Source organism: Juglans microcarpa x Juglans regia, chromosome 6D (assembly GCF_004785595.1).
Source record: "Juglans microcarpa x Juglans regia isolate MS1-56 chromosome 6D, Jm3101_v1.0, whole genome shotgun sequence".
In the NCBI taxonomy this organism is placed as follows: domain Eukaryota; kingdom Viridiplantae; phylum Streptophyta; class Magnoliopsida; order Fagales; family Juglandaceae; genus Juglans; species Juglans microcarpa x Juglans regia.
The window spans coordinates 31,295,566-31,307,981 of NC_054604.1; the positions used below are offsets into that span (position 1 = coordinate 31,295,566).

Sequence of the window (12,416 nt, forward strand, 5' to 3'; positions counted from 1 at the left end):
CTAAGTTGAGGCATGTAAGTCGTTTACTGCGATCAAGTCAATAAAATAAAGGTTTTGCTATACGCTAGCTACTATGCTTCCTCACATCCCACACTTGAGTCTTTTTTTTTTTTTTTTTTTTAATAAAGTGTAGGGTGTGAGATAGTGAAGTGTAACTGGTGGATATATTAATTCCTAAAACAAATACACGCGCACCTGCTAAAACACCCCATCTTAAAACACCACATCTCTCAGATCGACAATGCCCAATGACAAGGCGTGGAGAAAGCTAAAAAGTGCAACAACTTAAACCTTCATTAACTATCGCATATGGAGGAAGAAATGCAATCACATTCACATTCATACACAATACCATCCAGTGCAACTTTTAGGAGTCGGTAAAACACAAAAGGCAAGCTCACTGCTCGCATTCAAACGCTTCAAAATTAGAATGCCCCTTCCTCCCATGCCTATACCCTTGCCCAAGCTATGGCATTATTCATTCACTCCCAACAGCTTCTTGATGTCACGCTGCATTAGATGTTCAAAGTCAGGAGAATTACAATAACTTTGATCAAGTAAACAATGATCTCTTGCTATAAAAGAACATCTAGATGGAATAAGCCAACTGAACTTTGAGAATGAAATGAAATTGAAAAGCTTGTGTTTTACCTCAAGGCTAAGAGGAGCAGTTGTGGGATAATAACGATCGGCAACATGCCCATCCTTGTCGACCAGAAACTTGGCAAAGTTCCATTGGATATCATCCCCGAATATTCCCCATTTGCCCGACTTCAAGAACTTGTACACTGGAGCAGCATTCGCACCATTCACTTCAATCTAAAACAAGTATCAGAGTACCTTATGACCTTACAGGAATAGATGCGGGCAAGAGTAGAAAATCATGTAATTTGTTTCGACTGTGTTACAGTTCAAAGAATTACTTAGTTGTTACTGATAGCACAATTAGATTTAAGCTAAGGCATATAAAATTCATGAAACTTGGGGCATAAACAAGTGTAGGAATTGTGCAGTGACTATGTCCGTATCATTTTTTTCCTTTTTAACTGGGAGGAGAAATGAACTTATTCTTTATGCATTTCCCATCTGGATGTAAATGAACTTCTTTCATAGGCATACCAAACATGCTGTGGCCCACTATTTAATTGATTGGAATGGGAGGGAAGACAAGGAAATTGATGGACAAGGGTCTGCCAGTGCATTAGGAACAGCATGCAAATAGGCATTTTCTACCTGTCCCATCAACCACAACCGTTCAAAAGAACTTTCGAATTGTACAAGAAAAGAATAATATTTACTACACTGTAGTAGCCCGATAAATGTGATTCAGAGGTGGCTGTGAGTATAAATGCAACAAAATTATACTTTTCTCAGATCTACCTTGTCAAAGATAGGAAACTCCGATTTGAAGCGAGTGCAGACAAAGTCCGTAATCTGATCATTACTCCCTGGTTCCTCCTCGCCGAACTGATTGCATGGAAATGCCAGAACCTCCAAGCCTGCATCAAACCCCAAGACATTGTACAAAATAAATAAACAATATTTTGAACAAAAAAGGTCATGATGAGCTCTCAAACTAGTCTTAATGCTTGTATGATGGGAAAAGGTTGAACTCGTGATCACTGAGGGTATCCTTGACTTCCTGATATTCTACAGGCTGGCTTAAGTGACATGTGGAGACATTCAAAATGAATTAAGAAAAATTAGCAGAGCAAGCTTGATCTACACATTGTGAACTTGAATCTGCTCACAGATAACGAGGAAGAGATAAGGACATGGGAACCATATGTATGAAAAGTATATTTGTAAAATTCAGCCCAACAGTGTTTTTTTTCCCCTTTACCATTTTGAAAATTAAGGATTGTCGAACTGACTGACATGAAAGGACATTGCAATTACAAGAAGAATCGAAGTGCAAACCTTGATCTTTATACTTTTCATACAGTTGATTCAACTCTATGTAATTTGAGTTGGTCATGCCACTGCAAGAATCAACAAATAAACAACGTATAAATATTTCTCACTCCGCAGTAATGAGATTGAGGATGCTTTGCATACAAAGGAAAAAATTATAAGGAAGAAAATGAGCCTTATCTTTTGATTAAAAAAAAAAAACAGCTAAATTTAACTGTAACACTTTAATATAACACGTTTAGGTTTAAATGAAGCAAATACAGAATACCATTTGGAAGCAACATTGACGATCAGTAGAACCTTTCCCTTGTAAGTGCGAAGATCAACATCACTTCCCTTAGCATCCTGAAAGTGAGAAGAAACATTAGCATACAAATAGCTAACCTCATGAAATAACAAACAGAATTGATTTCTTCAACATCTTCTTGTATGCTAATGAGGCATTTAGCGTGATACACTAGGTGCATATGTCCTATATCATTTAACTACAATACGTGGCGCTTAGAGGCTTTACCCGAAGGCACAATAATGGAAATAATTTAATTACCATGCTCTCTATTTGAGCAGAAGGAAACCATCTTAACCTCCTCTCTCTCTCTCTCTCTCTCTCTCTCTCTCTCTCTCTCTCTCTCTTCTTCTTAAGAGTCATATTTTCATCCCCTCAGTTGCATCCGTTTCCACACATTCTATGTAATCCAAAGACATATGGCTATAACCCAAGATATTGAAGCGCTCTAAATGAACCTCGACTTCCAATTCGTCTTAAATTTCAGACGAAATCCGAGTTCTCTAATTTACTCTTTAGTGTTCCACAGCACCAAAACAAGAGAATTTTTGCCTGCACATGAGAAATAATTCCAACAGACAAGATCCGAAATCCTTCATTGGGTTGGTAATAATGCCCCTGAGACCATATATATAACACTTCTATAATGTCTCTGAGACCTGTAACACTTCTTTCAGTACTTTCGACTTGACTAATCGACTATTATAAACTGTATGATCCCTATGAAGTCCCAAGTCTAGAAAAAAAGAATACCCATGTAAAGAAAGCGCTTTTATTCTAGAGAAACCCAGGTAAAATGATGAAAGCAAAATCTTTATAAGTCAACTTATCATAAAAGGCCAACGCTTTGATGCAAGAGACGACCTTGATAGTGAATTCGTAGATCGATTGGGGCTCCTTTGTGGGTTGGCTTGCCATCCTATAATCTGGGCGGCAGTAGAAGAGCACAAATGACAATAGAAGCACAGTCGCAGATTCGCAGTAACAGTTGGAGGTAGCAGAAAGAGACGAAGTGTTGTGCTTTTTGACTTTTCAAGCGATGCTCTTACACGTCTGAATATTTTTCTCTCCTTTTCTTTGCTTTTGAAAATATAACTTTTATTTACGTTATGACATGGGCTGACGTGTCATATAACTGCGTTAAAATTATGAAAATGAATTTTGTATATAAAATGTAAGTAAAATTATAAAAAATGTTAATTATAGTTAAAAAGAAATTTACAAAAAAACTTCTCTATATATCAACTATTAATATGTTAAAAATTAAAAATTTAAATTTTAAAATAAAACTAATAAAATAAATATTATACATAAAATTATAAATATATAAAACACTACTCAAATTATAAATCTATGTAGTACTATTCTAATCATATAACTTTTTTTTTACAAGTTTTTTTCTAGAATTTTATTTTTTAAGATAATGCTAATGTGTCGTCTAGCTTTGATCGCTGGCGTGCTCATTAATATAAATTTTATTTATTTATACATTTTTAGCATATTTAAATATTTTTAAAAAATAAAAACTACATTAATATATTAATAATCACTTACTTAATTAATAAATAAAAAAATATTAAATCGACCAGTGATCTTTTATCTAAAAAAAAAATAAATAAATAAAATGAAGCGTCATTATATCATTATTCTTTCTTTTTTCCAAAAGGATCATGCTACAATCTCTGCTGGAGGCTTTCACTGGGAGTGTGGTATTATTTCATGTGTTTTTTTTAAAGTAATTTTTTATATAAATATTTTTAAATATTTAAAAAAAATAAAATAAATTTAGAACGTTATTATAAAAATACTTTCTTAATCAGAAAGTAAAAAAAAAAAAATCATTAAAAAATACTTCATTAATCACGAAGTACTTCATGATTAAGAAAATATTTTTTAATAATATTATGATTTTTTTTTAAATATTTAAAATTATAAAAAAAAAATTATATAAAATAATAACTTAAAAAAACACATTAAAATATATTGCTAAACCCCAGCAGGAGGTCTAGCATTTTCCTTTCCAAAATACCGAACGCACGGACATCTGCGCCTAGCTTACTCAAACTTGCACGCCTTGAATAAAAAAATTAAATCGTAATTTAAAAAATAAAAGTTAAAATTAAAGACATGAAGAGACAAGCTTAACCAATACAGCTAACGAGGAATCCGATACGTGCATTTTTTTTAATGTATTTTTTTTTATTATTTTAAATATTTAAAATAAAAATTAACAACATTATTAAAAAAATATTTCCTTAATTATAAAATTAAAAAAAAAAATCGAGTGCCATAAAATGTTAAATATACTTAAAAAAAAGTTTATTTTTTCGTATGTAGTTGTTGATATGATAAAAATCATAACATTTAAAATTTAAAATTGGAATTTAAAAAAAAAAATTAATAAAATAAATCTTATAAGTAAAAGTATCACTGTCACCACTCGACTCTATACTTCAAACTTGTACCAGTACGACTTTTTAACGTTTGGAGTATTATTTCTTGTTCAAAACAAACATTTTGTCTCTAGAAGACTAGATCATCCATCCACCACCGATAACCCCACCACTCTGTGGTGGACATCCTCCAAAAGGGGCCTCCACCCCTCCAGCGATGACTCCGACCGTCAACCAAGGGTCGGAGCCCCTTCCCGACCAATCACTTGGTGGTAGGGTGATCGATATCCAGCATAAGAAGGTTGAATCACAACGTATATCCGTCGAGTTGGTACTCCTCAAAAGAAGCATTCGCCCCGGCCTAATCCATGGCTTTCTTTCTAGTTTCCTTAACCCAGAAATACAGGTTACAAAAACGTACGTACTTTACATCACTCCAATCTTAGACATGGCTCAAGCAGTTGAATTGACATGTTATAGAAGAAAGCAACTGCCTATTAGGCTTCAACATGCTCTGATTTATATCACTAAAGACAGTGTATACTTTCAGTAAAATTTCAGTTACAGAACAAGCTATGGCTTCATTTTTTCTATGGCAGATATGGCTTTTTATTTATACATAAACAAAAGCAACTTTAGCAAATATCCAGTAGTAAGGAGAGACATTAGGAAAGATTCACATTATGATGTTTATTCTTATTCATAGCAGTAGAAGGCTAGAAGCGTTTATCTACTAAGAGTTGAGGAAGCAGTTCGCAGCACTCAAGCAGTCCCCAACAGCTTCTTTACATCTTTCTGCAATAAAGGCAAGAGGAACCAAAATTACAAAAATCTAAACCAGGTGAGCCATTTAGTAGAATGAAAATGAATGTACTAACATGGATTGGATTGGCTTACCTCAATGCTGAGAGGGGAAGTTGTGGGGGCATAACGGTCAACAACATTCCCATCTTTATCAACCAGGAATTTCGAAAAATTCCACTTTATATTGTCTCCAAATAGGCCACCTTTGCTAGACTTCAAGAACTTGTACAACGGAGCAGCATCTTTACCATTCACATCCACCTTACAGTGCACGAAATGAAGTTTCATCAGGCATTACTCCAACTAAGATTAGGAGAAAAAAGGCATAAACCCAAGAAGCAAATGAATGAATTGAATCTGTCTTGCACAATCATACAATGATTCCTAATACAACTGCTACCTTCAAATTCTCAATCTCTCATGTCTACCCACAAATGCACAGGACATAATGTAAGATTTGTATTGATTTTGTCCACCCCAACTGACCTTTCAACAACCAATACCAGCGTTTAGGATTTTAGTTATCATAAGGAGCGAGTCATTAACATGAAAGCTCGCTAACCCATAATAGTTTGACCTCAATATGATCTAGAACTGTCCTTAACAGTTTGCCTACTAAACTGCCTAAAAGGCTGACTAATAGAAAATCTCATCCTGATTAAGCAATCTGGCTACATATATCCACTTATATGACTCAGGTTCAGAATATATAAAGGGCATAAGGAGTTGCTGGATGACATCATCCGAGGACATTATCCAACAACTGCCATACAACAGATTCAGAATGACAATAGAGATCTAAAGAATTTTTGTATAACAAAAAGAAGGAACACATGCAAGAAATTCTTACAAGTGAAATAAAAATCCTAAATTAATAGCCTGAACTCTTTCCCAAGCTCATTGGCAAAATTTGGTCACCCAGAAAGAACCTGCTTATTTGTCGAAGTTTCAGAAATTATTCTGTTTGCATCCTGTTCCTTTACAATTAATCGTTCAAACTAAAAAGCTGTATGTCAAATTAATCCAGCTTTATTTAGCTCCTTTTCTGTGTAGTTATCCAGAATCAAAGATAACCAAAGTCTCTAGAGCTATATTTAAGTTTGAGTCACGAGGGTATAAATAGGAAAACATGGAACTTTTATGTAGGTCCTACCTTATCAAATATAGGGTACTCTGCCTTGAAACGAGTGCAAGCAAACTCTAAGATCTGTTCGTTGTTCCCTGGCTCCTGAGCTCCAAACTGATTGCATGGGAATGCCAAAATCTCCAATCCTGAACCAGGGCAGAAGCAAGTTTGCTCAAGCAACCAAAATAAAAAGGGAGGAGGAAAAATCACATCTAGATGAGCAAAACATGAGTCCAGAGAAAGAGTTCATATAACACAAATTTTCACCCTTTTTCTATTCTTGTTGATTAGGATGGGCGTGATATTACACCACTGAAGAAAAATTCCAAAATTTCAAAAAAAACAAAAAAAAAAAAAAAAACAAAAAAAAAAACTGAGCGAATCAAAACAAATGAAATAAGAGAGAACAAAATAATAGCAAACCTTGATCTTTGTATTTCTCGTACAACTGACCCAACTCAGTATAGTTAGAATTAGTCAAGCCACTGCATCAAAAGTGAACGTTAGAACTAAATCATCTCATCAAGTATTGCAACTAAATAACAAGAACCGGGGAGGGGGTGGGACTATCTTTCAAAGGGGGTTCATCACTGCTCCTCACTTGAGAACAAAATATTTAGATCCTCTTTTGTAACCGGTGCTGGTTTAAGAAAATTATTGCTGCATCCACTTGGAATTTGGATATTTCGAAGTGAATATACGTGTATATAAATCTCGATTCCTTTAAAAATTTTGTTGTGCCATGAGGATGTCGAGGAGCATAATTCACATACTGGCTGATTTTACTCAGATCCGGATATTATCATCCAATGTTTAGTCTCCAAACAGATTCAAGCCATCTTTACTAACTGGTCTAAAAAGAAAAAGAAAATACGAAAAGCTAAAGCATACCATTGGGATGCGACATTGACGATCAAGAGGGTCTTCCCCTTATACTGGCTGAGATCAACATCGTTTCCCCTAGCATCCTGCAAGCATGAAAGCAGACTAAGATGAACGGAGTTGGGTAGTGGCAAATTATGAATATATTCACCTAAGACACAAACTGATCCCAAGGAAGATAACCACGTCGAGACAAACGTGACTATTCCTTCGGAGTTAGGACGCTAAATTAGCTAAGGCTCCTGACTTAAAGAATAAAGATACAGCCATCAGTACTCCGTCTTGCACTTATGCAGAAAGAGGTATACATTCTAGTGACTAGTCCGGCGCATATGACATTTAGTTGCGACATTTAAAGAAACTATCACAATTACCAAGCAAACACATGCGAACCGAAAGGAAACCCTACCTAAAATCACAGCTTTTTGGTTGTAACTTTGATTATTATTTTCATATCGTTTTTCTCGGCATCCAAACAAACGGTTACTTCGGCAGTAAAGCACTAACTAAATTTCAATATCAATATCATTCAGTTTCCCACCACTCAAGCAGCTTACTGTTGAATGAACGTATAGAATCGAAACCTTTTCTTGCCAAAACGAAATATACCAACCAAATAAAAACAAAACCCATAGAAAAAAGCCAAGCATCTACGAAGTTGACAAAGTAAAGAACTTCCAAAAAAACAGAGAAACTAACCTTGACGGTGAAATCGTGGACTGTGCTGTTCTGGGATTGGCTAGCCATTGCACGAACCGAATGCAAATTACACAACACTTGCCCCAATAAACCGGTCTTGATTGACGGAGACAACAAAGAAACTAGAGAAACCTGCGAAGAGCACAAAAGGGTTTGCTTTTTATTGGATAAGATCTGCCTTGACAAGAGAAAGGACGCAGCTACGGGTCCCAAGAAATGGTTTTTACGGAGGAGAATGTGAGGACCGGACCGGAGCATCGAGCTATATAGCTTGGTGCGTACCTTGGGTCAACCTCGAGGGTTATGAAGAAAGATTTGTGGATCTAACGGATACACGTGGACGGTTTTGAACGTCTAAACGTGTGGAAGTTGTGATCAGTATTGGCCTTTGGCGCTACTCTGCCGCTTTTTGTTAGTATGTGCCCACTGTTTCTCTCCTGGTATAAATTATATCGGTTCTTTTATCTACCGTTGGCAGATATAATCTGCGTGCAATCGTCTGTGACACGTTTTTTCTTTCATCGTCTTTTTTTTATTAGTTTGATCTCTCTCTTATTAATTTTAGCAGTTCAATCTCTCCCTCTCATCAGTTTGATCTCTCTTATCTCTCTCATCAGCTTAGTTTCTCCAATCGAATATCTTCACATCAATCACGTTTGCATTCCGTTTGTATCAAACGCTTGCAACAAACATTTTTTAAATTATATATATATATACTTGCTTTTTATTTTAAATATATTTAAAAAAATTTAAAAAATAGAAAAAATACTAATGCATGAATAGTTATTTCCTTAATTATTAAAAAAAATTAATAAATAAATAAATATATAAGTGGTGAAAATAAAATAACAAAATAAAAAAACATATTAGCATTATCCATGGTGTGAAATGTGGAATGCAATGTGAAAGGGGGACTTTTAAAAGTAATCGGAAAATGCTTGGCCACCGAGAGGTGGTCCGTCCCCGTTTTTTATTTATTTAGTAATTAATGAAATATTTTTTAATAATGTGATTTTTTTAAAATATTTAAGAGCATAAAAAATTTATGAAAATAAAAATGAGCATGCACTTCTCAGAACACGTTGTCGTGTGGAATGCTACGTGAAAGAAAGATTTTTAAAAGTAATTGGAAAATGCTTAGGCACCGAGCGGTGGTTTCGAGACATTTATTTATTTATTTTTATTTAATGATTAAGAAAATATTATTTAATAATATTATTTTTTAAAAATATTTAAGAGTATAAAAAATTTATGAAAATAAATATGAGTATACACTTCTCAGAACACGTTGTCGTGTGGAATGCTACGTGAAAGAAAGATTTTTAAAAGTAATTGGAAAATGCTTAGGCACCGAGCGGTGGTCTCCAGACATTTTTTTTGATTTATTTTTTGATTTTTATTTAATGATTAAGGAAATATTTTTTAATGATATTAAAATTTTTACAAGGCTTTTATTCTTGAGATTTATATAAATTATTACTATTTTTTCTAGAATAACCACATTTAAAAACAAGTTGTTGATGTCGTATTTCGCGGACCTGGGTAATTCCACTCGGTCAGAGCTCGTGTGATCACCTGCACAGTAACAAGGGGAGACCTCGGGGTCCATTAATTCTTCGATACTTGAGTTAGTATGGTGTTGAGAATGGAGATTAAGTATATTGAAGATGATCATGTTAGATTACTTACCTGTGTGCTGCAGGTAGCGCTTATTTATACTTGCTGACCTGGTCTCCACGCTAGAGGAGTGTTGCATAGCAGAAGATCATATATTCATACTGTCCACTCGCCAAACTATCCTTGTGTCGTCAGTTCATCGAGCTATGAAGTGTTCAGTGTCATTGAGTGTTGTTTGAGCCTTGGGCCACATTAAATGCGTCGTATTTTCTGTCTTGGGCCCTTTCTATCTCATTAATGCTGGGTGTGAACCGTCGCAAGTTTACTCGTCTGACATTGAATGCTATATTCCTTCCCTCTTAAGTCTCGCTTGCATTTCCTGTCTTGTTTCCTGATATAAGCATGATTCGACCAGAGTCTTATACCCGAGTCTTGATCCAGGCGCTACTGTTTGACCCAGTCCATATTATGTACTTGGGCTTTAATCCGAGTCTTGCCTCCATTCCGATCTAGCCCAGACCATATCTGGGTTTTAACCTGGTCCTTCCTTTAGCCCATTCCAAAGGATTTTCTCCCTTCACACAAGTGAAAATAAGGAGAACTTAATAAATTCAAGAGTAAGTATAATTCGTTCAAATATTTGTAAAGAATGAATGAGGAATAGTTATTCCTAAGTAATAATTATTTTTCTTTTTGTTAAAAAATTATGGATGGCATGAGCCATCCTGGATGACTTTAGGTGTTAGTTGACGTAATAAGGTGTTAGAAAGGAGTGACTAGTATTTAAATTGGTTATATTTTTAAAGAGTGAGTGGGGAATGTTGATTGATCTAAATAAAGTGTTAGAAAAACATAATTCTTCTTTTATTTTATTTTTAAAGAATGAATGGGGAATAGTTATTCTAAGAATATTGGTATTGAACTCATCAAATGAGTGTCATCTTCAAAATTTGATGAATTTGTGTTTCAATTCTACTACAGACAACCGTCTGTAGCAACCGTTGTGTAATCGGCTCACGTGGCTGATTTATTTAATAAAATAAAATAAAATAAAAAGAAATCGAACATGGACAGAAAAAGGAGGGAAGTTTTATATTTCAGAACAAAAGAAAAAAAAAATCTAGCAAAAAGGCAAAACTGTAGAAGAAGATATTGAGCTCCGATGCAATTGATTTTTTGGTTTAGAAGAACCGTAGATCTCCTCGTTCGTCTTCGTGTGAACAGGCGTGAATATGCAATATGTGGCTAAGATGATAAAAAGTCATGAATGTATTATTTGGAGGCAAAGTGAAGATCTGAATGGGCTGAAGCGAGAAATTCTTCGAGAAAAATGATATTTATCCCTTAGGGAAGAAAATGACCCTCTAAATCTTAGAAGAATGATCCAAGAAATTGTTGTCAGACTGAACGATTTCATGGAATGGGATGCTAAGATAGGAAAATTTTTTTGGTGATCATACATCCATACATGGAAATGAAAGTTTTATCGAGAAGATGGTATCACAATTTGATGAGAGCATCAATACTTTGGCAGATGGCGGGGAGAAGATTAATAGAGTTTCATTTAATTCTCATGCAGTAAATGAAGAGCAACAAAATGAGTTAAGGATGCTAAGACAAGAAAAAGAAGACGCAAATCTGAAGGTAATGATATTAGTGGAGATATATTTTACCCTTATGAGAGGACTAAGGAAAGAATTTTACATTGAGTTAGATTATTATGATTTAGAGTGCCTGATACATGAGGGCATATGTAAATATTTGTTCAGGGAAAGTGTAGGACAGTGGAATGAGAGCTTTGAGAGTAGCAATATTGAAGCCCATATCAGAGAGGAGATACATTTCCTTGCCTTCAGCGAGACATTGAAGGATTATAAGATTGTGGAAGACTCCGACGAGTTAGGCAGTGTAGAGGGCTCTGTAAGAGAGGGCATATGAACGAGGAGAACCATAGATCTCCTTGTTCGTCTTTGTGTGAACAACTGTGAGCAAGTAGCAAACGACGACGTTCCAATAATGCCAAATTGGACACTATGCTGCGAAGGTGCCCCTGCTCGGTTGCAAGTAGCATTTTTGTTTCTGTTTAATATCACTGCATTGGATTCAGTATATACTAAAATCTTCAACTTTGAGCTATAGTACATTTAAGTTTATCTCCAAATTTAAAGACTAATTGTTCACACTCTATAACCATTATTTTATTTACTTGAATTATTGTCTCCCAATATTGAGCCACAATATATTTAAGTTGGAAAACAATAATTTAAGTATCAAATTAAATTATTAATTAATATATAGTTAGTGTAATTGTAAAATATTAAAAAAATAAATTAAAAATATTATTATTAAAAAATAATATTATATTATTATTTTGACTAATCCAATGGTTAATTTGGTGTGGGGTTATGGTTAGGGAGATTTTAGATTCATGAAAAATATGTACTTTTCATAAAATCTTAGAGATAAATTTGATGAAACCAATATCAATGCTCTAAGAGTTGCCCTTTCAAGCTAGACGTGGCGTATAATTCTTATTTTATTTTATTTTATTGTTAAAGAATGAATGGGGGAATAGATATTATAAGGCTGCGTTTGGACGTTGTGTTGAACTCAGTTCTTTATGAATAGTAGTAAGTTGAGTTGTGGAAGAAGTTATGTGAGGCCCATCTTAACATCCAAACACACTTAACATCTA

General features: G+C 34.5%; 2 protein-coding genes across 2 annotated transcripts; both read right to left on the bottom strand.

The window, feature by feature from the left end:
* Positions 1-276: 276 nt before the first annotated feature.
* LOC121236094 (probable glutathione peroxidase 8) lies at positions 277-3,256 on the bottom strand. The gene is made up of 6 exons (XM_041132589.1): positions 3,065-3,256; positions 2,183-2,259; positions 1,921-1,982; positions 1,381-1,499; positions 652-819; positions 277-510 (listed from the first exon to the last, which is right to left on the bottom strand). The coding sequence occupies exons 1-6, from the start codon at positions 3,116-3,118 to the stop codon at positions 475-477; spliced, it is 516 nt and encodes a 171-aa protein (XP_040988523.1). The 5' UTR covers positions 3,119-3,256; the 3' UTR covers positions 277-474.
* A 1,834-nt stretch (positions 3,257-5,090) lies between these two features.
* LOC121234978 (probable phospholipid hydroperoxide glutathione peroxidase) lies at positions 5,091-8,382 on the bottom strand. Its single transcript, XM_041131150.1, has 6 exons — positions 8,105-8,382; positions 7,415-7,491; positions 6,947-7,008; positions 6,551-6,669; positions 5,491-5,658; positions 5,091-5,388 (listed from the first exon to the last, which is right to left on the bottom strand). Exons 1-6 carry the CDS (start codon positions 8,360-8,362, stop codon positions 5,356-5,358), a joined length of 717 nt encoding a protein of 238 aa, XP_040987084.1. The 5' UTR covers positions 8,363-8,382; the 3' UTR covers positions 5,091-5,355.
* Positions 8,383-12,416: the final 4,034 nt, after the last annotated feature.

Bases quoted from the DNA above. Each gene is read 5' to 3' on its own strand.
- LOC121236094 (XM_041132589.1), bottom strand. From the start codon at position 3,118: ATGGCAAGCCAACCCACAAAGGAGCCCCAATCGATCTACGAATTCACT. The intron at 1,500-1,920 runs GTTTGCACTTCG...GGTTTGATGCAG, and splicing joins TGAAAAGTATAAAGATCAAG to GCTTGGAGGTTCTGGCATTT. The intron at 820-1,380 runs GTAGATCTGAGA...TACTTGTTTTAG, and splicing joins AGTTTCCTATCTTTGACAAG to ATTGAAGTGAATGGTGCGAA.
- LOC121234978 (XM_041131150.1), bottom strand. From the start codon at position 8,362: ATGCTCCGGTCCGGTCCTCACATTCTCCTCCGTAAAAACCATTTCTTG. The intron at 7,492-8,104 runs GTTAGTTTCTCT...TCATGCTTGCAG, and splicing joins TCCACGATTTCACCGTCAAG to GATGCTAGGGGAAACGATGT. The intron at 5,389-5,490 runs GTAAGCCAATCC...CCTTTATTGCAG, and splicing joins CTTCCCCTCTCAGCATTGAG to AAAGATGTAAAGAAGCTGTT.